This window comes from Hemitrygon akajei, chromosome 11 (genome assembly GCF_048418815.1).
Source record: "Hemitrygon akajei chromosome 11, sHemAka1.3, whole genome shotgun sequence".
Taxonomy (NCBI): Eukaryota; Metazoa; Chordata; class Chondrichthyes; order Myliobatiformes; family Dasyatidae; genus Hemitrygon; species Hemitrygon akajei.
In genome coordinates this window covers 39,055,530-39,080,811 of record NC_133134.1, presented here as the reverse complement: position 1 = coordinate 39,080,811, position 25,282 = coordinate 39,055,530, and the positions used below count along the sequence as shown (strand labels likewise).

The 25,282-nt window shown below is 41.3% G+C and overlaps 1 protein-coding gene across 2 annotated transcripts in view; it reads left to right on the top strand.

Annotated features, from left to right (window-relative positions):
* The first annotated feature begins 818 nt into the window (after positions 1–818).
* The window catches only part of LOC140735498 (monocyte to macrophage differentiation factor 2-like), a 103,938-nt gene continuing 79,474 nt past the window's right edge, over positions 819–25,282 (top strand). The window contains exons 1-2 of one of the 2 annotated variants that reach the window (XM_073060657.1): positions 819–957; positions 1,303–1,574. In XM_073060657.1, coding sequence (XP_072916758.1) covers positions 1,507–1,574 — 68 coding nt within the window. In that variant the 5' untranslated portion in view covers positions 819–957; positions 1,303–1,506. Of the gene's footprint in view, positions 1,071–1,302; positions 1,575–25,282 lie in introns of both variants that reach the window. The other variant, XM_073060659.1, reaches the window with a different exon arrangement.

Sequence of the window (25,282 nt, the reverse complement as noted above, 5' to 3'; positions counted from 1 at the left end):
ACACAAGCATCAGGAGCATCTCGTCTTCTGACTAGTCACTCGATGACTCTAAACTGTTCAACCCAATCTCAGGTAACAATTTCAGCCATTTTCATTTTAGACTCTTAGCATTTTTCTTCCAAATATTTTATATTAATTATTCTGACTTCCTCAATTAGCTCCTCCTCTGGACTAAGCCCTTGTCCTGGATCAATCCCTCTGCCATTCTCCTTCCCTTTGCACTAACATCCCTTTTGCCATATGTCTCTCCTCCCATTCTTTGCTGCTCAGAAGTTAATGTAAATTAAAAGAGTGCAGATGCTTAAAATCTGAAATAAAAACAGAAAATATGGAGCCATTCAGCAGGCTCACAATTCAAATCCTGCATATAGAATTAAGCAAATATGTTTAAATGCACATATAAAATATTATGTATTGTGATATACTTTTCTTGGAAAATCTATCAATTAAGGATGTTCTATTGATTCTTGGTCTGTATAACCTACCCAAACAATCGGCATTTCTTACATAAAAAGTAGGAAAAATCCAAGCATTTTAGTTTAAAGGGACATCAAGAATTGGGTTCAGCAATAATTATGCATTTAAATTGACTTGCTAAAGAATTGGGAATAATTTTGAACCACAGACCTTAATAAATTTATGTCATTTGCCTCTTGTTTAAGAGGAAGGAAACGAAAAGAATTTCAAGAAGAGCAGGAGCCATGAATCTGTCGGTCGGGCAGGCATTACCGCTTTAACTAACGGATTATATGTGTTCCGCCACTGAGTTTCTGTTCGAATAACTGTTATTTAAAGAGTCCCATTTATAGTAAATGTACAGGAAGAAATGTTGTCCCCGCAGGGTTGAGATATATACAAGACTTCCGGATCAACATTGAATTGTGGAGAAATGTGCTGATTTCTGCTGCGAACAATTTCTCCCGTGGAACAAACAGCAAGAAGCTTCCCTTGAAAGATGTAAGCAAAAACAAAGGGCGACTGAAACCCTTTGTTTCCACAATCGCCGATTTCCCTGCACATAACCCGGAAAACTGTTGCATTTGTTACCGTTTTACTTTCAGTTGTAATTGGTAAGTGTGTAAAATTCTGGGAGACTTGCACGAAGATACATTTGCATTCGAATGAATGCAGCATTTTCTGGGTAGCCTTGCAATGTTGTTACTGAAAGTCATTTGGTTACTTTTGTTTTAAAATATTCATCCCCAGCTTTGACACAAAGACGATGCTTCTGGGTGCTGACCATCTTAAGCAGTTATATTTTCGTCGCTCCGACAGGATTTCTCAAACTGTTCTAATTTGCAGGGGCGAGGTGATCAGCAAGGGTTGAAGTTCCCGACGAGATGCCAGAGAGCGGTGAACTGGAGGTGGAAAGAAGCGGTGGGCTCTGAAGTCAAGAGCCGGCATTGAGCTCCCGAACGTGGGTGCGGTGGAGCAGACAGTCCGGGTCTTCCTTCATCCCTCGCTGAGCAGGTATGTTAGACAAGGGATAGCTGGCAGAGACCACCGATGCTGCTCGCGCGGAAAAGCCTTTCCATCTTCAAAATGATAAATTTTCGCAAGACCAAGTTTGCAAGGTAAGATTACCTTAAGGTAAATATGTAATTTTTTAAAAAAATGAATGCACGCACCGAATAACAATGTCCGCTTGTGTTCAGTTTCTATTTAAATTAGAACTCTGAGCAATTCCATTATTTACACATTTGCAAATCTAAGGCTCTTCTGTACCATTCCGTTTTCCAACATAGGATTTTTTTTCCTCCATCATTTTAACAATTCACTTCCAAATTATCTGGAATGATAGAGTTTGTACAGCGGTTCCTTCGGCTCTCCGTGTTAATGCTGACCATTATACTAATCCTACCTGCCTGTATCAACTTCATATCCCTCTATTCCCTGCTCATTCAAATACTGTCCAAATGTCCTTAAATGTTGTTGCTGTTCTCCACCAGTTCCTCTGACAGCTTATTTCAGATTCCAACAACTATTTGTTTAAAAAGTTTCTCCCTCAGATCCCCTTTAAACCTCCTCCCTTTCACTTTAAATCTATGCCTTTAACTTTGGATGCCCCTACCATGGGAAGCAAATGTCTACCCTATCTTTACCTCAGATCACCTCTCAGCTTCTTTGCTCCAGGGATAACAGATGCAGCTAATTCAACCTTTCCTTATAACTGGAGCCATTGTAAATCTTTTCTGCGCCTTATCTAGCTGAAATGATTTTCCCTGTGTACTATGGCAACCGGAATTGCACACACTGCTCTAAATCTGTTCTAACATTTTGTAGAGCTGTAACATGATGCTCCCAAGTCTCATACTCCTTGCCTTGGCTGTTGATAGCAAGCATGTCATACTCACTCTTCACAGTTCTGTTTAGCTGTATGGCCACTCTCGAAGACCACCAGGTTGCTCTGTTCAACAATACTACCCAGGTCCCTAGCATTCACTGTGTAAGTCCTGCCCTGATTTAATGCCCTCCAAATGCATCATTTTGCAGCTGTCTGAGTTAAAATCTGTTGCACACTTTCCCAGTTGATCAGTACCTGTTGTAAACTTTGGCATCCTCTGCCTTCCAGCAGCAAGCTAATTTTAGCAATACAGACCCTTTGAGCCAACTGGACCATGCCCACCCAGCTGCTCCCAATTTCCTGCGTTCAGCCCATATCTCTGCCACTCTATGTACCCATCTATCTGCTTCTTAAATAATACTGTTGTATCAGTTTCAACCACTCCCGCTGGCAGCTCATTCCATATACTCACCACTCCCTGAGTGAAAAAGTTGTCCCATAGATTCCTCATAAGTCTTTCACCTCTCACCCTCAACTTATGCACCCTGGTTTTGGATTTCCCACCCTGCTACCATCCATCGTATCTATGCCTCTCATAATATTAGACACTTCTGCAAGTGTTCTATAAAGTGAACCACCGCTGCCCCCATAGCCCTATATTCCAAGAAATAAAAACCTGGTCTGGACAACTTCTCCCTCATCCTTGTAAATCTTTCCTTCATTCTTTTTAGTTTAACCACACCTTTTGGAGACCAAGACTGTCCATAGTACTTCAAGTGTGGCCTCACCAAGGACTTGTGCAATTGCAACATAATATCCCAAATCTTAATGCCTTGACTGATGAAGGCCAGCATGCTAAACAACTTTGTCACTACCCTGTCTACCTGTGATGCTGCTTTCAACATGCTATGCACTTGTACTCTTCAGTCTGCCTGTACAATTAGACCCCCTCGTGTCCTACCATTAATAATACCCTGCTTTAATACCCTGCAAGTCCTACCCTGCTTTGACTTTCCAAAATTCTTCACCTCAGTTATCTGTATTGAAATGCATTTGCCACTCCTTGGTCCTCTTCCCTAAATGATCAAGATCCCCCTGAAACCTGCGACAACCTTCTTCACTATCGACACCTAATTTCCTGTCATCCACAAACTTACTGTGCAAGCCTTGTATATTTGCATCCAAACTATTTACAAAAATAATGAATAATAAGTCACAGCACTAACCTCTGCAGCACACCACTCGTTTCCAGTCTTCATTCCAAGAAACAACCTTCAACCCCCACCCTCTGCTTCCTATCCCCAAGCCAGTTCTGAATCTACCTAACCAGTTCTGGATTCCATGGGACCTAATCTTCCAGACAAGCCTACCATGCAGAGCCTTGTTTAAAGCATTATTAAAGTCCAAATAGACATAATTCTCTGCCCTATCCTCAAATATCTTTTGGTTTTCTTCAAAAATATCTACAAGATTGATCAAACACAATTTTCTCCACACCAAGCCATGCTGACTATTCAAATCAGACACTGTTTATCCAAATGCTCATAGATCCTGTCCATCGGAATTCCCGCTCAGTAGCTTTCCCATCACTGATGTCAGGCTGATTGACCTGTAGTTCTCTAGTGTGTATGCCCTTACATCCCTTCTTAAATAACGGAATGACATTGGCCACCTTCTAGTCTTCTGGAACTTGACCAAATTTCAAAATTTATTATCAAAGTAGTATACGGTATATTACCCTATACCACCCTGATATTCATTTCCTTGCAGTCATTAACAGGTAAAATAAGGAAACACAATAGAATTTAGAAAAAACAATTGACATAAACAAAGACTGACAAATGACTAAAAGAGAGCTCAGAGGAGAATGGCCAGAGTGGTTCAAGATGACAGAATGGTGACAGTAACTCAAATAATCGCGTGTTACAACAATGGTATGCCTTATCCCTTCCATGTCTCCTTATCCTCTTTATATGGTACCATGGTAACGTAGCATTTAGTGTGATGCCATTATAGCTTGGGGTGCTCTGGAGTTCAATTCCAGTGGCATTCCATAAGCAGCCTCTGTATGATCTCCCTGTGGAATATGTGGGCTGTCTCTGGGTCCCCAGAGACATATAATATATATCATATATTTAATATATATATATATATATATATATATTTAAAAAAATCAAAATCATTGAGTTTCAGCACAAGTCAGAACCAAATATGGCAATGCCATTTGTTCTGGACAAAGTGAAACAACTTGTCGTAATTTTCATTATCTAGTTATTTTAGAATCTAAAAGTCAGAATATATTTGTATAGTAAAATAAATATAATTTTTCTGTCATCTCAATAACATTCATAAGTAGTAGCCTTAAATAGAAGTTGGCCAGAATTGAATGAAAAAGAACACTGGCAGGGATGTCAGCAGAGCAGCTGTGGCTGGAATTTCTGGAAGCAATTTGGAAGGCATAAGATATATATAACACAAAGAAGAAGGAGTATTCTAAAGGCAAACTAACAAGAGAAGTCAAAGCCAACATAAAAGTCAAAGAGAGGGCATATAATAGAGCAAAAATTAGTGGGAAGTAAGGGGATTGGGAATCTTTTAAATAGCAACAAAAGGCAACTAAAAAAGCCATTAAGAAGGCAAAGGTGGAATACAAAAGTAAACTAGGCAATAATATTAAAGAGCATACCAAATGTTTCTTCAGATACCTAAAGTGTAAAAGAAAGGCGAGAATGGATATTGGACCGTTGGAAAATGATGCTGGAGAGGTAGTAATGGGAGATGAAATGACATATGTAGAGTAAGTATTTTGCATCAGTCTTCACTATGAAATAGACTAGCAGTGTGGTGGAAGTTCCAGGTGTTAGGAGTCAAGAAGTATGTGAGTTACTGTTACTAGAGAAAATTCTTGGGAGACTGAAAGTTCTGAAGGTAGATAAGTCAACCTGGGCAAGGGTTCTGAAAGAGGTGGCTGAAGAGATTGTGGAAGCATTAGTAATGGTCTTTCAAGAATCACTAGATTCTAGAATGGTTCTGAAAGATTGCAAAATTGCAAATGTCACTCCACTCTTTTCAGACAGGAGAGAGACAGAAGGAAGGAAATTATAGGCCAGTTAGTCTGACTTCAGTGGCTGGGAAGATGTTGGAGTTGATTGTTAAGGTTGTGGTTCAGGGTACTTGGAGGTCCATGATAAAATAGGCAACAGTCAGCAGGTTTCCTCATGGGAAAATCTTGCCTGACAAATCTGCTGGAATTCTTTGAAGAAGTAACAAGCAGGATAGACTAAGAAGAATCAGTTGATGTTGCATACTTGGATTTTCAGAAAACCTTTGACAAGGCGCCACACATGAGGCTGCTTAACAAGCTACAAGCCCATGGTATTACAGGAAAAGTTATAGCATGGATAATGCAGGCAAAGAGTGGGAATAAAAGGAGCCATTTCTGGATGGCTGCCTGTGACTAGTGGTGTTCCACAGGGGCTGAGTGGGACTGATTGTTTTTATGCAATACATCAACAATTTAGATGATGGAATTGATGACTTTGTTGCAAAGTTTGCAGATGATACAAAGATAAGTGGAGGGGCATATAGTTTTGAGGAAATGGGGAGGCTCTGCAGAAGCACTTAGACATATTGGGAGATTGGGCAAAGAAGTGGCAGATGGAATACAGTGTCGGAAAGTGTATGGCCATGCACTTTGATAGAAGGAATGAGAGAGAAAATGGAGAGAAAATACAAAAAACTGAGGTACAAAGGGACTTGGGAGTTGTACAGGTTCTCTAAAGTTTGAATGGCAGGTTGAGTCTGAGGTGAGGAAGGCAAATGCAATGTTAGCATTCATTTCAAGAGGGCTAGAATATAAAAACAAGGATGTAATGTTGAGAATTTATAAAGCACTGTTGAGGCCTCACTTGGAGTATTGTGTGCTGATTTGGGCCCCTTAACTTAGAAAGGATGTGCTGCAACTGGAACGGGTTCAAAGGAAGTTTACAAAAATTATTCCAGGATTAAGTGACGTCATATGAAGAGCTTTTGATGGCTCTGGGCCTATATCACTGGAATTTAGTAGAATGAGGGGTGACCTCATTGAAATCTATTGAAAGGTGAAAGGCCTCGACAGAGTGGACATGGAAAGGATGTTTCCTGTGGTGAGAGTGACTAAGATCAGAGGTCACAGCTTCAAAATAAAGCGGCATCCTTTTAGATCAGCGATGAGGAGGACTTTCTTTAGACAGAAAGTGGTGAATCTTTGGAATTCTTTGCCACAGGCAGCTGTGGAGGCCACGTCTTTATATTTAAGGCAGAGGTTGATAGACTCTTGATTGGTCAGGACATGAAGGGATAGAGGGGGAAGGCAGGAGATTGGCACTGAGAGGAAATGGTCTTATGATGTAAAAGCTCTCACTCCCTTAAGGATTGCATCATGTGACTAATTGGGCTGTAGCAATATGAGTTCAGAGACGTATGCAGAAACACTGGAATAAATGACTGTTTTGAGCTTCTCATGTCTCGCCTGTATCAATCTCTGAGATTGGCGTTGTTACATATTAAGAACTTGCACATGCTGTTATCATGCAGAGAGGCCGCAATAAGAAGGAATCACAGCCATTAAAAGTAGCTAAGTTATTGAGAACTGTGCAACTGTGTGTAGGGTGAATCCAGGAAGCTCACCATTACTAGGGTCTTGGCCTGAAATGTCAAACGTTCATTTCCCTCTGTCTTGGTTCAGTATTTTGAGCTTACAGTTCCCTGACCTGAGTTCCTCCAGAGCCCTGTGTGTTTTGTTCATAGTTACTTTTGACATGTATAAGGTACGGAATTGAGCACGAGAGGAACAGAAAGGAGAATAATTGCAATCCTAGTAACTGTTCAAGAAGAAGAGAGTACAAACCAGCTATCACCTGTCAGGTTAGCTATATTGGAAATCTCAGCAAGTAAAATAAGATACAGTATAGGATCTCTTCAGTTTGTGAATTGAACAGATGGAAAACCCATTTTGGGCAAATAATCTTGTCAGAGTTGAGAATAGGGGCAAAATGCTTGGAATGAGATTATATGTGAATGCAAGAGGATGTTCTTGTTAGTAGAGATAAGTCCAGGAGCATAGGTAATATTGGCAAACATGTAGAATGACTCAAGTGCCTTTTAATGATCTAGTATAGTAACTTGCTAAATGATGTAACTCAGTGCTTTCAGTCATTATGGAAAATTATAAGTCTGGAAGTCCTAAAATTATGCAATTATAAAGACCTAGCTATCATGGCTATTGATTCCTACCATTACACTTCCCTACATTAAACTCCAATTATTGACTTTTTACCCACTCCCACAACTTTCTCCAGATTTCACTAGAATATATTCTTAACTTTAGAGTGCTTTCTGTTAGCTTATTGTTGTAGGTTGTAGGTATCCCTGCCCATGATTGAACAACTGGTAGTTGCGTCAGTATCCATATTGATGGCTTGGCAATTAACCTCTAATTTTGGGTATGTTTCTGGATTGCATGTTCTGCTTCAAGCTTGTAAATGGTTTTACTGATGAATATATCCAATCCAAATCACTAAATACACACAATGTACATACCAGGACAATTCCAAACTGTTTTGCTCACTGCGTTTTCAAGCATTCAGGCTTGGAGATGCCAGAAATGGCCGGGAGTGAAAATGAAACGATTTCACTACGTCAACAAATTAGAAACTATGAAGAATTTGAAGGCATTGACAATCATCTTAAAAATTCAGAGGGTGCACTTGTTGAAAATTGTACTGTATGAAGGCAGTTCACTATCTGCACTCGGTGTCTGCACTGATTTTATCAAAGGAACATGGCAGCATGAATTTCTCTGTTGATAAATATTAGGAACTAATACACAATTTTATAGTACTGTAATGGTACTGGTAATGGTCTAATTTATTCTGTATTTCACTTAAATACAAAATTTGTTACTTAATTAAACAGTTTAACTTTTATACCCTCTTGACTATTTCCATGAAACTTCAGCTAATTGGGGCAGACACTTAATGCATCAGTCCTGATGCATCAGAATTAACTGGAATTCTCATAACTGATACAACTACTTACTGCTCACACATAGGCATGGATACATATAATCAAGAGATGAATCACCTAGCAAAAAGCGCATTGAATGTAAAAATAGTGTAATCTAGAGAAAGTTGAGAGTGGGCGAAAACTCCGTGAATGGAGTTTATTGTGGGGAAGTGAAAGGTCATGATTTGGTAGATGGAATGAATAAGTAGATTATTACATACAGTAAGTGGAGAGCAACTACAAATGAGTGGAATATGCATGAAGGTTAGAATGCAAGTGTAACATGTAATTAAGAAGGGAAATGGCATATTTATAGCTAAGGGTTTCAAATTAAAATTACACAAGCATTGTTATAATTGGACATACTGTTGAGACTGCATCTGCAGTATTGGGTTCAGGTTTGTTACCTTATTAAGAAAATATAGGAGGCAGTCTGGAAGAGATTAATGAAGTTAATTCCTGGGAAGAGAAGTTTGCCCTATCAGAAATGGAGAAATTTTTGGATCAGTATTCTTTCAAGTTTAAATAAGAGGTGATCTTGTTGAAATATATCCAATATCCTGGGCTTTTATGGGTAGATATTTAGATGTTTTCATGACTGGATGAGTCAAACAAATAGACATAGTTACAAGATAAGGTACAATCACAAACAAGAAAATCTACAGATGCTGGAAATTAAAGCAACACATAAAATGCTGGAGGAACTCAGCAGGCCAGGTAGCATCTATGGAAAAGAGTACAGTTGACGTTTTAGGCCCTTCCTGCTGAAGAGTCTCGGTCTGAAATGTCGACTCTACTTTTTTCCATAGATGCTGCTTGGCCTGCTGAGTTCCTGTAGCATTTTGTATGTGTTACAAGATAAGGTGATTGTCATTTAAAACCTGAGGGGTGTCAGAATTTCTTCTGAACCGGCTGTGAAGCTCTTGAATTCTACACTTCAGGGAGTTGGGGAGGCTAAATTGCTGGATGTATTCAAAGAGGAAGTTGATAAATTTTAGAAAGATCAGGGAATTGAGGACTACATGGAATGGATAAAAAAAAGGTGAGGCCTGTGACAGATGAATCATAATCATATTGAATGACAAGGCAAACTTGAGGGGCCAGGTGGCCTACTCTTTCTACTCAGATGTTACACTGAGTGTCATAGGAAGTCATTCCTACCTGTGGCCATCAAACTTTACAACTCCTCCCTTGGAGTGTCAGACACCCTGAGCCAATAGGCTGGTCCTGGACTTATTTTTCCACTTGGCATGATTAACTGATTATTATTTAATTACTATGGTTTTATGTTGTTATATTTCTTCACTATTCTTGGTGGTGCGGCTGTAATGAAACCCAATTTCCCTAGGGATCAATAAAATAAGTCTGTCTGTCTGTCTCCTGTTTTCTATGTTGTGTTAGGACAGGTAGGGCACAAAAGGCAAAAGTCAAGCCTACCAGTTACAGTGGTTGTATGAACTAAATAACCATTCGGGGAGATAATTGCTGAAATGGTTGAGAATGGATTGGAAAAATATATTGCTTATACATCATGACTGTTGTACTAGGTTCAATAACAGAGTTAATACTTGGGTGTCTGATCTCAATATGCATGTAGTTTATTGAGATGCAGTGGGGAAATGACTTGAAGACTTCAACCACTGAGTTATATAAGCAGTTGTGGTATTTATACAGAAAGTACTGCTATTCACTCTGTATGGATGGTTAACTGACAATTAATACTTTTTAACACTGGCCTTTATATTTGTTGTCTAGTGCTGAATCATACAATTGACTGAAGTGTTTTTCATTGCATTCAACTGCTTTGCAAGTAGTTTCACAATTGAGTGATTTGCACTTGATTCTGTCCCAAACTAAAATTCAAACTACATACATGATGTTTCTGTAATCTATTCACCATTGTATTCTATCTTTCCTTGGATAGTTAGTTCTTTCAGTTACTGTTTAGGTGTACTGATGTGCGTTTTTTTCAGTGATCATTTTTAAAGAAGCTTTTGGGCCAATGAGAAAATGTTTAAGGTATTAAATGGCGTCAAGCTCATATATAAATTAAACAAAATGGCAAGTCCAGGCTGGTAACATGTACATTGAAAGCTCAGGTAGAAGTAAAGCTTGGCTTGATGGTAAGAAATACAGGGTGATGGTAGTAGGTTGTCTTTCAGACTGGAGACCCATGACTAGTGGAGTTAAGTCCATTTTTATTTGACATTTAAATATTATATTGCGTATGCTCACAAGAAGGTGAATGTCAGGATTGTATATGGTGACATGTATGTACTTTGACAATAACATTTAATTTGAACTCTGAAAGTTACTTTATATCAATGATTTGGATGAGAATCTACAAGGTGTTGTTAGTACATTTGGAGATTACACTAAAGTAGGTGGTGCCAATGACAGTGAAGATGGTCATCACGATTTACAGAAGGATCTTGATCACCTGGGTAAGTGAGCAAATGGAGTTTAATTCAGATGTATGACTTGTTGGATTTTGGGAAGACAAACAAGGGAGAGCTCCCTTAACCTCCCAAGAGAGTGCGCGCTGGCGGAGAAACGATGTGTGCACTTACTGCAGAGCAGCTGATCATTGACACATCAAATGCACACTGTGTCCGGGTAAAAGGCACCACCGGATATACGAGGGGCCTACTTTCTGATAAATCCCTCATGGTCCCTCATTCTAGCACCATACCCTGACTCACACTCTCTCTGTTCTCCTCCACACCCAAATGGCTCTACACGCATAGGAAGCACTGGTGGATTTCGCTGCTCTAGGCAACTTTTTGTAGTCTTTCTGTGCAGTTTGGACTCCACACTGAGCCTATCTCATGCCCTTTCTGCATCACAGCCATTGATGGATGACCCTTGCGGTCTGCCTTGATCAGGGCGCCCACACAGCCTGTGCACAGGGATATCGGAGAACACCGGGAGACCATCCAATTCATCCTTATTGACACACCCAACAATCCTCTCAACTTAGGCTATCCCTGGCTCTTCTTACTTTGCCTGGTCATCTGGTTCACTGCTGCATTGGGGACAAACTTGCCTGCAACCTCAGTTGACTTCACCCCTTATTTGTGGAAATGGAGGACATCGTTGACCTCACAAAACTTGCAGGAATGCCATGACTTAGCCGTCAGCATCAGTAAAAGGGAAGCTAGCACCTGTCACCTCACAGACCATAAGACTATGTGATCAACCCTTTCTGGGCACCACTTCTCCCCTAGGTCGTCTATTCTGCCTCTTCACTCAAGCTGTGAATGACTATATCACGGAAATGCTATAGCACAGTTTCATTCACCCATCGCAGTCCCCAGCCTGTGCTGGATTCTCAAGCAGGAGAAAATCTGCAGTTGCGGGAAATCAAAGTAGTACACACAAGACACTGGTGGAACTCAGTAGGCCTGGCAGCATTAATGGAAAAGACTATAAACAGTCGATGTTTCGGGCCAAGGCACTTCATCAGGAAGCAGGATTCTTCTTTGTCAAGAAGGAAGATGAGGTCTTCATCCCTGCATTGACTATTGTGGACTCAACAAAATTACCATTAAGAATTCTATCCTCTATTCTTGATGAATAGCACATTTGAAAAACTCTGTAGGACCCAGATCTTCGCCAAATTGGATCTGTGGAGCACATACAATCTGATCTACATTGCAAGTGGGATGAGTGGAAGATGGCATTCATAACACCCACTGCCCACTATGAATACTTGGTAATGCCGTCCGGATTTTCCAACAATCCAGCCATTTTCCAAGCCTTCATCAATTATATTCTCTGAGACCTCCTACACAGGTGTGTGTTCATCTATCTCGATAACATCCTCATCTTTTCCAAGGACCCACAAGACCATGTCTGTCATGTCCAATCAGTCCTTCAACAGCTACTTGAAAATCAACTCTACTGCAAATTGGAAAAAGTTTCACACCCCAGTCATTTCCTTTCCTGGGTTATGTCCTTTCACCCCAAGACATAACCATGGACCCAGAGAAAGAGCACATTTGTTGAATGGCCCCAGTCACACTCCCTCAAACAACTACAGCTTGTCTTGCTTCTACTGCCAGTTTGTCAGAAATTATAACAAAGTCTCCCTCACCAAGTCACCTACCTCACAGATAATCTGGTCTGCTGCCATAGTCCACACTTCTGAGGAGTTCGAGATGCTTCACTACTGACACCATTCTCCACAATCTTAACTCCTCTGGACCTTTTGTGGTAGAGGTGGATGCATCTGACATGGGTGCTGAGGCCATCCTCTCCCAGTGAAGACCAGAGTGACATATAGAGTCACAAAACAGCCCAGAAACAGGCCCTTCAGCCCATGTAGTCTGTGTGAACGGTTAATCTGCGTAGTCCATTCAACCTGCACCTGGACCATAGCCCTCCATCCCCCTCCTATCCATGTATCGATCCAAATTTCTCTTAATTATTTAAATCAACCCACATCCACCACTTGAGCTGGCAGCTTGTTGCATACTCTCACCATGTTTTGAGTGAAGAAGTTCTTCCTCGTGTTCCCTTTAACACTTCACCTTTCACCCTTAACCATGACCTCTAGTTGTAGTCTGTAATCACAGATAGTTAATCTGTGGAACGGTCTGCCTCAGAAGGCAGTGGAGGCCAGTTCTCTGAATGTTTTCAAGAAAGAGTTAGATCGAGCTCTGAAAGATAGAGGAGTCAAGGTATGTGGGGAGAGGGCAGGAACGGGGTACTGATTGGGGATGATTAGTCATGATCACAGTGAATGACGGTGCTGGCTTGAAGGGCCAATTGGCCTACTCCTGCACCTATTGTCTGTTGTCTATAGTCTTCCCAACCTGAGTGAAAAAAGCCTGCTTGCATTTACCATATCTATACCCCTCATAATATTGTATATCTCTATTAAATCTCTCCACAGTCTTCTATGTTCTGGGGAATAAAGTCCTAATCTATTCAACCTTTCCCTATAACTCAGGCCCTCAAGTTTTGGCAACATCCTTGTAAAATTTCTCTGCACTCTTTTATTGTTGTTTATACTCTTCCTATAGATAGGTGAACAAAACTGCACATAATACTCCAAACTCCAAACATAATACTCAACAATGTCTTATAAACTTTCACAATAACATCCCAATTCCTGTACTCAATGAAGGTCGATGTGCCAAAAGCTTTCTTTATGACCATCTCTATCAGTGATGCCACTTCCAAGGAATTATGGATCTGTATTCCCAGATGCCTTTGTTCTACCATACTCCTTGGTGCCCTACCACTCCCTGTGTAAGATCTACCCTGTCTGGACCTCCCAAAGTGCAACACCTCACACTTGTCTCATCTGCCAGAGGCCTGGTTCACCAATGCCAGAATGCTTGTAAGAGACCATGGACAGCCATTCTATCTACCAAATGCATCTACTACCATCAGGTTAACCACCTTTGGTGCCCAGCTAGACTACTACAGACTGGGGACTACGTCCACGTGAAATCTGCCCCTGCCACAAGCTCACACCACAGTTAATTGATCCCTTTAAGATCACCCATTGCATCAATCCAGTCACCTACCGTTTTTAGTTGCCATTGCCCCTCAGGATTACACCCACCTTCCATGTGTCCTGCCTCAAGCCTGTTGTCCTTGGACCATTTAAACTACTTGAGCCTGCACCTCTGGAACCAGGATGGTGCAAGGTGATCTCGTTTACCTGGTTTGCTGGTTGCTGTATTCACATCATCGTGGATGTGGTGTGTAGTACCTGGTTGGCTGAGAAGGGCCCAGAGGAGAAATTCTGGTTGCTGTCCAGTTCGAGCTTGGATCTATTGCTTATCAAGGAGTTCCACCAGACCATCCAGATCATGGCCATCTGGGACAGGCTGTAGATGGAGGGTATCCTGTCAGGCCTGCACATGCAAGCTCTTCCCAGTTTCCATCAAGCTAATAGGAGTCACCTGCCACTTATTTCCAACTCATCACCTGCAGCCTATTTAAACCTAGCTCTCATCCAGTTCCTGTTCACCCATTGAACTAGCCAGCCTCAGCCAGATGCTCCTAGCCTTCAGTTACCTTGTTGCCTTGTCTTATTAAGTATCCCTTCTCTCTTGTAGCCCTCATGGGTTTTTATTTTGTGGTTTATTACTAAAGAGATCGCTCACTGCTAAATTGTCTCTGCTGCTCTGTGTTTGGGTCAAACCTCCTTCACATTGCCCGACAATAGCATTGGTAGACAGGGTGGTAAAGAAGGCTTAAAGCACACTGCCCTTCTTTAATCAAGGCACAGAAGTTAGAAAGTTACGTTGCAGTTGTACAAAATGTTGGTGAGGCCACATTGGGAATAGTGTGTTTAGTTTTGGCCATCCTATAGGAAAGATGCCGTTAAGTGGGAAGGAGTGCATAAGAGATTTTTAGAATGCTGCCAAGACTTGAGGGACTGAGTTTTCGGGAGTGGTTGAGTTGTTTAGGTCATTTTATTGCAGTGAGGGAGAATGAAGGATGATCTTATGGAGGTGTAGTTAGGATGAATGTACAGTCTTTTTCCCAGCACTGAGGAATCAAGAACTCGGGGACATACAGTATAAAGTGAGCCTTAACAGAACAATGGACAGTAGCCATTATCCCCATCTCAAATTGCAAACTGGATTAACCGGAGCAAAGCTCTTCACTAAGAAGAACCTTCCTTACAGGTATCCCCAGTTTCATGTAGTCAAAGAAAGCTGACACATCCAACCTTATGAACACTCTATGTCATTTACCGTGTAATATGTGGGGGTAAAATTATCATTTAAAAAAATATCCAGGCAACTACAGATCTGATGGCTCAGGAAGTCTAGTACTGTTCGCATAATTTAGGTGACATTCTATTTGTACCTACCACAAATGAAGAACTCCTTTGAATAGTTGAGGATATTCACAATCCACATAGTATTAAGCTTTAGAAAAGTAAAGGTGCTTTCATATAGAAGGAAATTATTTATTTAGATCTGTGAGTAGATAAAAATGAACTGCAGCTGTTTAAGGAGAAAGATGAGAATATCATTTAGATTAGAAAATCTAAAAGCTTCAGTAAATTGGTAACTTTCAGATAAAATTTGAATTTGATTTCCAGTTGCCCTCGCTTCAGAATGCCTTCATTTCATCGACTGTAATTGGAATGAGGAAAAGCGAAGCTTTGGTTTTGTGTCTGTTTTGATGCATTATGACATCAAACATGTGTTAAGACTTGCTTGAGATACTTTGAACCCTAGAGTTGGGGCAGGGTTTAGCCATGTCATGGAAAATAACAGTGGGAAGCATATTGCTTCTGTGTCATGTGCATTGACCAAATGTTAAAAAAAAGTCAATGCAGAGACAGAGAAGCAGCATTGGAATTATATGTGGAGTTTCAAGGTTACATCAGTTCTTGTTTGCAGGCCATTCACACTTGTTTTGGAGCAAAAACCTTCTTGATAGTTCTGGGATCAAATCCTGCTAATCTTGTTGTAGTGGTTCCAAAAATAGGAGTGCCTAACCTGCTGACTCAGTATGACTGAACATTGCATGCAAAGCCTCCAAATAAAATGCCAAGTAAAGACTGTCTTACGAAGAACCCATACAAACACAGAAGTTGAAGTTTATAGTTTGTTGGCAGTAGGAGACAATTTCCCTTCCACGTCAATAAAATAGACATAGAGCTACACAAACAGAATTTCACTGGCATGATGTGCATTAAGGCAGTGGACTGATTCAGGCACAGATCTGAATAAAGAAATGATACCATTTTATCACAGATGTTACAAATTGTTAATCAGGCAGAAGTGCATAAATTGAGGAGAGTTACCATGGAAATTGCTAAGTAAGATTACAGAAGGACTCCAAGCCAAACATTTGACTATAGTAGACAAGGAGTTGGTGGTTAAAGGAAATCCATAGGCAAAAATATGGAAGTCATGGTTATTAGTTTGTCAGAACTGCAGAATTCCACTTCCTGAAGCACCAGGTGTGTGAGTGGTGACCATTTCCTGTTAGTCCTTATACATTATTGCGAAGGTGTATTCAAGATTTAGGATCTATCAGCAGACAATTGCATGGTTAGAAATGGTGTCATGCATCTCCACAGAATGCATAATAGAGAAATTAAGATGTACCTTTGCTGGGGTTGCTTTCTTTAGAATTTGAAGGGCAATTTAATGGAGGTGTATAAAATTACAAGAAATCTGGATGGAAAAAGTATGAAGGGCCTTAGCTGAAGGGTCAAAAATCAAGGGCTATTGTTTTAAAATAATTGGTAGAAGTATTTGAGGAAACAACAGATATTTCATCCTGAAGTTGATAGGGATACAGAACCCATTGTTTATAAGAATGATGGGCAGAAACCCTCATCACATTTAAAATGCACTTGGATGCACACTTGAAAGGGGAGTCAGAGTGGCAAGGGTATAGTGTGTCAAATGAGCTGTATTATACATTTCCCACAACTCTATGATTCTTTGAAGAATGGAAGGTTGATAATGAATCAATTAGTCATTAGATTCAATTACTGCAGTCTGATATTGACTGAAACTACAGCAGATGCACACAGTGTTACTTAGGGAGGTGAAAGCTCAGAGAGTAAGGAAACCGAAGTTCCAGGCTATGTTGTCATTTGATTTGACCTGAGGTAGTCGCTCAGTTAATGTTGGTACCGATTATGTAACAGGGACTGATAACCATCACTTCTTTCCAAGTTTTGACTAAAGGAAGTTTTGGGTCATTTAGGACTGGATGTGGTGAGGTCTCTGTGGATGGTGGAGTGGTAGAGCTGGACATTATCAGCATTGACATGGTGACCCAGTGGTTTAGGGTGATCAAAACAAGGAGCAGTATCTAGAGATTTTGGCCACAGAGGAAGGGGCAGTATGCGAAAACCTGAGTGAAAGTAATCTGGCTTTGGTGGGATGGAACCAGCTAAGGTGGAAGCCAAGGTAAAGGCATTAGTGTGAAAAACCAGTTAAGTTGAGATGGGTGGAGCACTAAGTTGACAGTCACTGAGTCCATTTTTCTGAAGGAGTGGAAATGTGATTGGAGAAATTCAAGTGATTGTATGTAAAAGACAGGCATGAATGTGGATAACCCAGCAGGCACAAGTTAGAGGAATGCTGACATTCTGGCACTTCTTCTAAAGCTGTATCCAATGTGTTTAGTTAGCGTAGGAATGACAATGTGGTCTCGAAAGGTGGGGAACAATGTAGGACCAATTTAGAGAGTTATCAAACATGGCGATAGGGAGAAAAAATAGATGATCAGTATATGAGGTTAGTAGTGTAGTACAAATAGCATCAGGAGATGGATTTTATAGACATTTCAAGGAAAGAATGTGAGGGGTTAATTTGAGAATGCTTGCTTGGCTAACAATCGTAAGGAGATGATGTCACAAAGGCTACTGAAAGGATGGTCTCAATTTTAGTACCATGAACTTGCATAATGGCAGGGGAGAGAGACTTAATGGAGATATGAGATAGTGAAGAAGCTCAGGAAAACCTCTGCTCCTAAAGTTAATTCTAGAGTACTGGGAGCTTCAGTATATGGGCAGGAGCCACAAATATTACATTAGTGCGTTACATTAGAGAATGCTTTTGAGACATATATCTTTGTGTCATATGGATGATTGTTTTAGCATCTGGCTGACTAATGTTATTGTGGTGAATGGCGAGTCACTGTGCCTCTGATTAAGTGAACCATGTTTGTTTCTTTGTTGAATAATTCAAACTCAGATAGGAAATTCAGATAAATTGTTGTGACAGCCTGGTTTTACAAGGAGCAGATGCTTGATCCATTATGTTTTGGTAACAGGGATTTAGAAACGGTGTGATCTGCCGAGAAAGAAGAAAAAAATATGGTCGTACTGATCAAGAAAGCTTTTTGTTAAATCCTTATGGCAACTTGATTTGTTGGCATTAGTAGCTGAATTAAAATATAAAGCTGAGAGAGACCAGTCAGAACATATAGCTCATAGTATCTATTGTAACTGCTCTATTTCTACATAGTTTCTGTAGCTCAGCAACTGTGAATGGCTTAGTAATCTAGAGGTGAACAATGGTCTTTATTTTCCGACCATACTGCTTTAAGGATATTAATTTTACTTTATCCGTTAAAGCAAAGTAAGATGAAGCTATTGGATTGTTGTAAAAACCCCTCGCCTCTCCTTCATTCAACCCTCGTCATTCAGATAACGTGTTGTCCTGGAAGTGAAATGTGAAAATTCTGTATCACAGGGAGTTGTGGAGGCCAAGTCATTGAAAACGTTCCAGGCTGCGGCAGAGAGATGTTTCAGCCAATGGGGATCAGACTGAAGGGTGGAGATCAAAATTAGATCAGCTTTAAACCTCTGAAGTTGCTGTATAGAAATTTAAACATAAATATGCATGAATAGTTAATGGAAAAAATCCTGCAAACATAAAATTTAGGAAAAGTTTGACTTAAGGAATCTTCTTTTTCAAAGCTGCAAAATCTCCTTTGAAGTAGATGGGTTCTCAGATCCTCCTTCAAGTCCAACTTGGTAAGGTTGTTTTATGGGGAGATGCTGGACAGGATAGGCCTCTATTCACTAAAGTTTAGAAGAGTGGCGAGGATATTGAAATTACAGGTTGAAAACACTCAGCAGCTCAGGCTGCATCTGTGAAAAGTGAAACACAGTTCATGTATAAGTAGGCACTCTTAGTATTGCCTATTATGTGTGATGTGTGAGATTCAAAGGCCAGTTTAGTATAGGGAAAGAAACTGAAATCACATTGGGTAACCTGACCTGCTATGTTCCACCAGATCCTTAGTGTATTGGTCAGATTGTACAACCTGTGGAGAGATGTACACATGTGCAGTATATTGTTACTGCTCAATAATAGCTTTCTCACATTCCAGTTTAATACTGGAGTTGATTGCTTGCTACAACTGTTATAAAATTCAAACACACAAGATTCTGCAGATGCTGGAAATCAAGAGCAATACACACAAGATGATGAAGGAAATCAGCAGGTCTGACAGCATCTATGGAAATGAATAAACAGTCGATGTTTTGAGCTGAGACCCTTCTTCAGGAGTAGAAAGGAAGGGGAAAGATGCCTGAATAAAAAGGTGGGAAGAGGGGAAGGAATACAAGGTAGAAGGTGATAGATGAAGCCAGGTGGACGGGGCAGAGGGATGAAGTAAGAAATTGGGAAGTGATAGGGGGAAAAGGTAAACAGCTGGAGAATCTAATAGGAGAGGAGAGTGGACCATGGGAAAAAGGAAAAGAGGAGCATCAAGGGGAGGTGATAGGGAGATAGCCAGAGTGTGGAAATTAAGAAAAAGAAGGTGGGGGGAAATTACCGGAAGTTGAAGAAATCAATGTTTATACCATCAGGTTGGAGGCTACCTAGACAGAATATAAGATGATGTTCCACCAACCTGAGAGTGGCTTCATCATGGCAGAAGAGGAGGCCATGAACCAACATGTTGGAATGGGAATGGGGATTGGAATTGAAATGTTTGGCCTCTGGGAAATCCTACTTTTTGTGGAAGGAGGAAAGGTGCTCGACATAGCCGTCTCTCAATCTACATGAGTTTCACTGATATATAGGAGGCTGTACCAGATACAGTAGATGACCCCCAACAGATTTACAGGTGAAGTGTTGCCTCACCTGGAAGGACTGTTTAGGGCCCTGAATGGAGGTGAGGGAGGAAGTGAATGGGCAAATATAGCAATTCTGCTGCTTGTAGGGATAAGTGCAGGGAGGAAGATTTTTGGAGAGGGATGAATGGACAATTTAGGCAGTTTGCAGCCTTCAACCTGATGTAAAGGTGTTGCATGGATTAAATCAAAAAAATTGTAGTGTAGAATGTTGCAAACAAGTACTGTACCCCTTTCTCTGTTTGGCCACAAGCTTTGAAAAGATTTTGAATCCCTCAGCAACTCAACCCTGCGGTTTGCGCAAAGCACTGTTCTGCATAAAAATAGGAGGAACAGAAGAAGGATCTCAGCACTTGAATGCAACCTCAGGCTCCCACAGGCGCCATGAATAAAATGGAAATGACCTGCAAACATGAGACCTAGATGAGAAGAGCTGGAGAGGGCTGGGCTCCCCCTTCCCTTTGTGATACTCTTCATTATGCATTGTACTTCCTGTCAATGTGCCAAACAGGTCTTTTGAAAGCTGCCAATGTTAGATACTAGGCATCAAATCTGTTTTAGCAAGTTTAATCAGAAGTTCTTGCTTAGACATCAAGAATAAAGGGAGCTATTGTTATGTGATTTCCAAAATAGACAACACCCACATTAACAATAGTTGAAACTGGTGTTGATTTTGTCAGCTAGAACTAACAGTTACACTGCAATATCCTTTTAACTGTGATACCAGGGAAGTCAATGGAGAAAAGTGGGGGGGAAAACCTCTGTCAGTATTGCCTTCTTTCGTTGAAGAGCCAAGACATAATCAAGTTCAGGCCATATTGCTGATGAACTCCAAGGTGATGGTTTTAAGTACATCATATTGAAGAATATAAAATGGTCCACCCTCATCCTTGCTCATCCACACCTTGGCTACTGACAGTATTAGATACTTCAGCCTGTGCAAAGCATTTGGATTAACAACAAGTTATCAGTTTGCCTCCACAACAATAACTGCTGCACAGCTTGTATAGATGGATACCTATGTACAATGAACACTTATTGACAATCCAAGAGATTCTGCAGATGCTGGAAATCCAGTGTATAAAAAAACACAACTGCTGGAGGAACTCAACAGGTCAGGCAGCATTAATGGAGTGGAATGAACAGTAGATGTTTCAGGCCAATCTGATGAAGGGTCTCCACCTGAAACATCAACTATTTATTCCTCTCTATAGATGCTGCCTGATCTGCCGAGTTCCTCCAGCATTTTGTGTGTGTTACCCATCAACAGTCCTATTATTCTACACTGTAACACAAACAAGCTGCAAGAATACACCACAGATGTTTGCAACTACATTCAGTTTCCAAAGCACCAGGTCTGTTTCCGACTCAAAAAAAAAGATTGGTGTCTGGAAATGTCTCTATGTTGTTTTGTTAAAGTTACATGAAAAGAACTTCATTTGTGATATTCACAGCATTGTCAGGCTTCCCTGAGAAACAGACATTATCAGTTTCAGCATGGGAGTTCCAAATGATACAAGTTCTCACAGCCTTCGTCATTTAAGGCGCTACCTTTGCAAAGAGCTCATTAACAACATGCCACAGTGCATGCATCATTATGCCAGCTACAGTATTGCTACTGAATGAATAAACACTCCAATGTTAGTGGGTGGGAAGGCATTCCCAGGGATGAGAGGGATTTAGGCTGCAGAGGAACAGTGTTTGCAAGAGGCATTTTCTTTGCCTGAGCATTGGTGGGGGGGGGGGCAGGGGGTTAAGTGGTGAGGTGGATATGGTAACCCATAAAGACAAGGACTCTCCTGGCAGGAGTTGCCAAGGAAGTCTCAGTAGGGAATGAGTGTAGTCTCTGAATAACTACACTTTGGCCATATCCCTCTGTCCAATCTGCCTTTTCCTGTGGGCTCAGAAGGAAATCTAGTTAAAGATAACTTTTCTTCAGTTTAGGTGACCATTTTCTGCAGTTACTTGGGGTTGAGGATGACTTGCTTTCATTTTAACTCATGTGGAGCATGTTGTTCTTGATGAGCTGGAGCTGGGCTTTTGGGATGTGTTGTGTGCTCCTACTGGCCTCAGTTGTCAGAGACACTCAGGGCCATTTTTTTTGCTTCCTTCTCCTTTTGTGTGGTTATGGAACAGAAGTTCCCAAGATTCAGTGAGGAATCTCTTGAAACATTTTGTTCCTGCCTAGAGCTTAGTTCAAGTCTGATATCAGATGCTCAGAGGCTGGTTGAGTGTGAGCAATACCTTGATTCTGTGGATGTTGACCAGGGAGAGGACACTATCATTGATTCCTTTATTCTGCCAATAGAGACGTTGTTGGTGGTGCTCCAGCAGTACTTTGAGGTACCTACAAGGAATTGTCCTTGTCTCCAAGACATACAGGAGGGATCACTGCTGTTTGGTGACTATGAGCAAAGCGTGATCTTCCAATTCTCATTTCCTCAGTTGGTCAAAAGCTGTGGCAATTCACTGGAGACTGCTGTGTATTGACCCTACTTCCCTTCACCAAATAGATCTTTGTCAGGTAGTGGAAAGTGATTCACACTTGTCAAATATCTTGATTGTTGGGGCCAGTGTTATGTAGCAGCACAGGTTGGTAGAGGGGCTCTCTCTCTCACTTGGGGATTTTTAGTATAAGGCTCTTGCTCGATACATTTCAGAGAATAAGTTGACGTGGAGATCAGCCTCCGAACAGGTAAACATGTAAATGCTGTCTGCTTCTGTAAATTGATCATTAAACTAGGACTGATCTTGGTTGGGAGTGGAGATGATAGGGTTTGTCTTTTCTGGGTGGTCAGGGTTTTCCCACCTCTCACAGATACTGTATGCAGATTGGTAGGTTAACTGTAAATTCCTCCTACCATGTAGGTGAGTGGTAGAATCTGAACAAGCTGATAAGAATGTGGGGAGAATAAAACATTGAATTAATGTAGTGTCAGTGTGAATGGATGTTTGATGGGCAACCTGGACTCAATGACTCTTCCTTTCTGTTTATGACATCTGTTTGAAACTGGATACACACAAGTCTGAGACTTCCTGCAGTCTCAATGCCAGTTCCGATCTGAACCACCTGCAACTTTCAACAAGTTGGGCCTGTGAAATCACATAACTTCCCAACCCCAGTTTTGCTGTGATCTCACAGACTCTTTGGTCCTAAAGGAGCCTGGACAAGCTGGTATTAAAATACTTCCCAGGACTAGGACATCTGATGTCCATGAGTTGAAAAACCCAACAAACAGAAAATGAGCTGAGATCATCCTACTGGTGGGCCTCCAAAATGTGGTACAAACCTTGGCTCCTGCGGTATGTGTTCAATCCTGACCCTGGGTGCTGTCTGTGCGCAGTTTGCACATTCTCTCCTGAGACAATGTGGATTTTACCCTTGTTTTTTTTTCTCACATCCTAAAGACATACTGGTTGTTTAACTGGCCACTGTAAATTGTCCCTGTTGTAGGAGGCTGGGTGGCAGTAGAATTGTGAGAAGTTGATGGGAATGTGAGATTATGGGGAAATAAGTGGGAAATGTGATTAATGGGAATGATCTCAGCACAGACTCGATTAGCCAAGGCACCTCCTTTTATGTCATTAGAAGATATAGGAATAAATAAAAGAATGCTGCAGAAGGTGATTGTAATTTCTAGGACATTTTATTCATCGAGTTTACTGGAAATACAGTGACTATATTGTTAATAAAATCACCTACACATGGTAAAAGACACGTCACAAGTTCCTTAAATCTTTCTAATGACACTCTGCAGATGGTTTCCTACCAACAATACAAGGAGATAGATTAAATTTGATTTGGCAAATTAATTTAACAGCAACAGTAAAACCAGGATGGGTTATTCTTCAGATATAGCTGTACAAATAAGACAATATTCATCGACCAGTAGCTTCCTGTCAATTCTCAAACCCAGAGAGTTATGAATCATAATTAGCCAACAGCTCTCCAGAAATGATTTCTTTAATGTTTTGAAAAGATATTTTGGATTTTAAAATGAATTACAATGCCGGACTCAAAAGTTAATTAATATCCATTGAATTTCTTGAATAGCCTCTCAGTCACCAGTGATGATAAAACCCTATTTTGAATATTCTGAGTTAAATAACTTTACCGAGATCTTTTCAGCTCAAAATAAGCTTAATTTACAGTTTGATCAAGGGCTGGATTTTAATATTTCCATGCATTATACCCACAAGAAATAGTAAGCCTGCTCAAATCTTCTCAAAATGTAGTCATTAAGAAGGCAGCTGAGTGAATTAGGGATAGCAACACACACAAAATGCTGGTGGAACACAGCAGGCCAGGCAGCATCTATAAGGAGAAGCACTGTCGACGTTTCGGGCTGAGACCCTTCGTCAGGACTAACTGAAAGGAAAGATAGTAAGAGATTTGAAAGTAGTGGGGGGAGGGGGAAATGCAAAATGATAGGAGAAGACCGGAGGGGGTGGGATGAAGCTAAGAGCTGGAAAGGTGATTGGCGAAAGTGATACAGAGCTGGAGAAGGGAAAGGATCATGGGACGGGAGGCCGCGGGAGAAAGGTGGGGGGGGGGGGGGGGAAGCACCAGAGGGAGATGAAGAACAGGCAAACAACTGAATATGTCAGGGATGGGGTAAGAAGGGGAGGAGGGGCATTAACGGAAGTTAGAGAAGTCAATGTTCATGCCATCAGGTTGGAGGCTACCCAGCCGGTATATAAGGTGTTGTTCCTCCAACCTGAGTGTGGCTTCACCTTGACAGTAGAGGAGGCCATGGATAGACATATCAGAATGGGAATGGGACGTGGAATTAAAATACATGGCCACTGGGAGATCCTGCTTTCTCTGGCGGACCAAGCGTAGGTGTTCAGCGAAACAGTCTCCCAGTCTGTGTCAGGACTCGCCAATATATAAAAGGCCACACCGAGAGCACCGGATGCAGTATACCACACCAGCTGACTCACAGGTGAAGTGTTGCCTCACCTGGAAGGACTGTCTGGGGCCCTGAATGGTGGTGAGGGAGGAAGTGTAAGGGCAGGTGTAGCACTTGTTCCGCTTACAAGGATAAGTGCCAGGAGGGAGATCGGTGGGAAGGGATAGGGGGGACAAGTGGACAAGGGAGTCGCGTAGGGAGCGATCCCTGCGGAAAGCAGAAAGAGGGGGGGAGGGAAAGATGTGCTTGGTAGTAGGATCCCATTGGAGGTGGCGGAAGTTATGGAGAATTATACGTTGGACATGGAGGTTGGTGGGGTGGTAGGTGAGGACGAGGGGAACCCTATCCCGAGTGGGGTGGTGGGTGGATGGGGTGAGGGCAGATGTGCGGGAAATGGGAGAGATGCATTTGAGAGCAGAGTTGATGGTGGAAGAAGGGAAGCCCTTTTGTTTA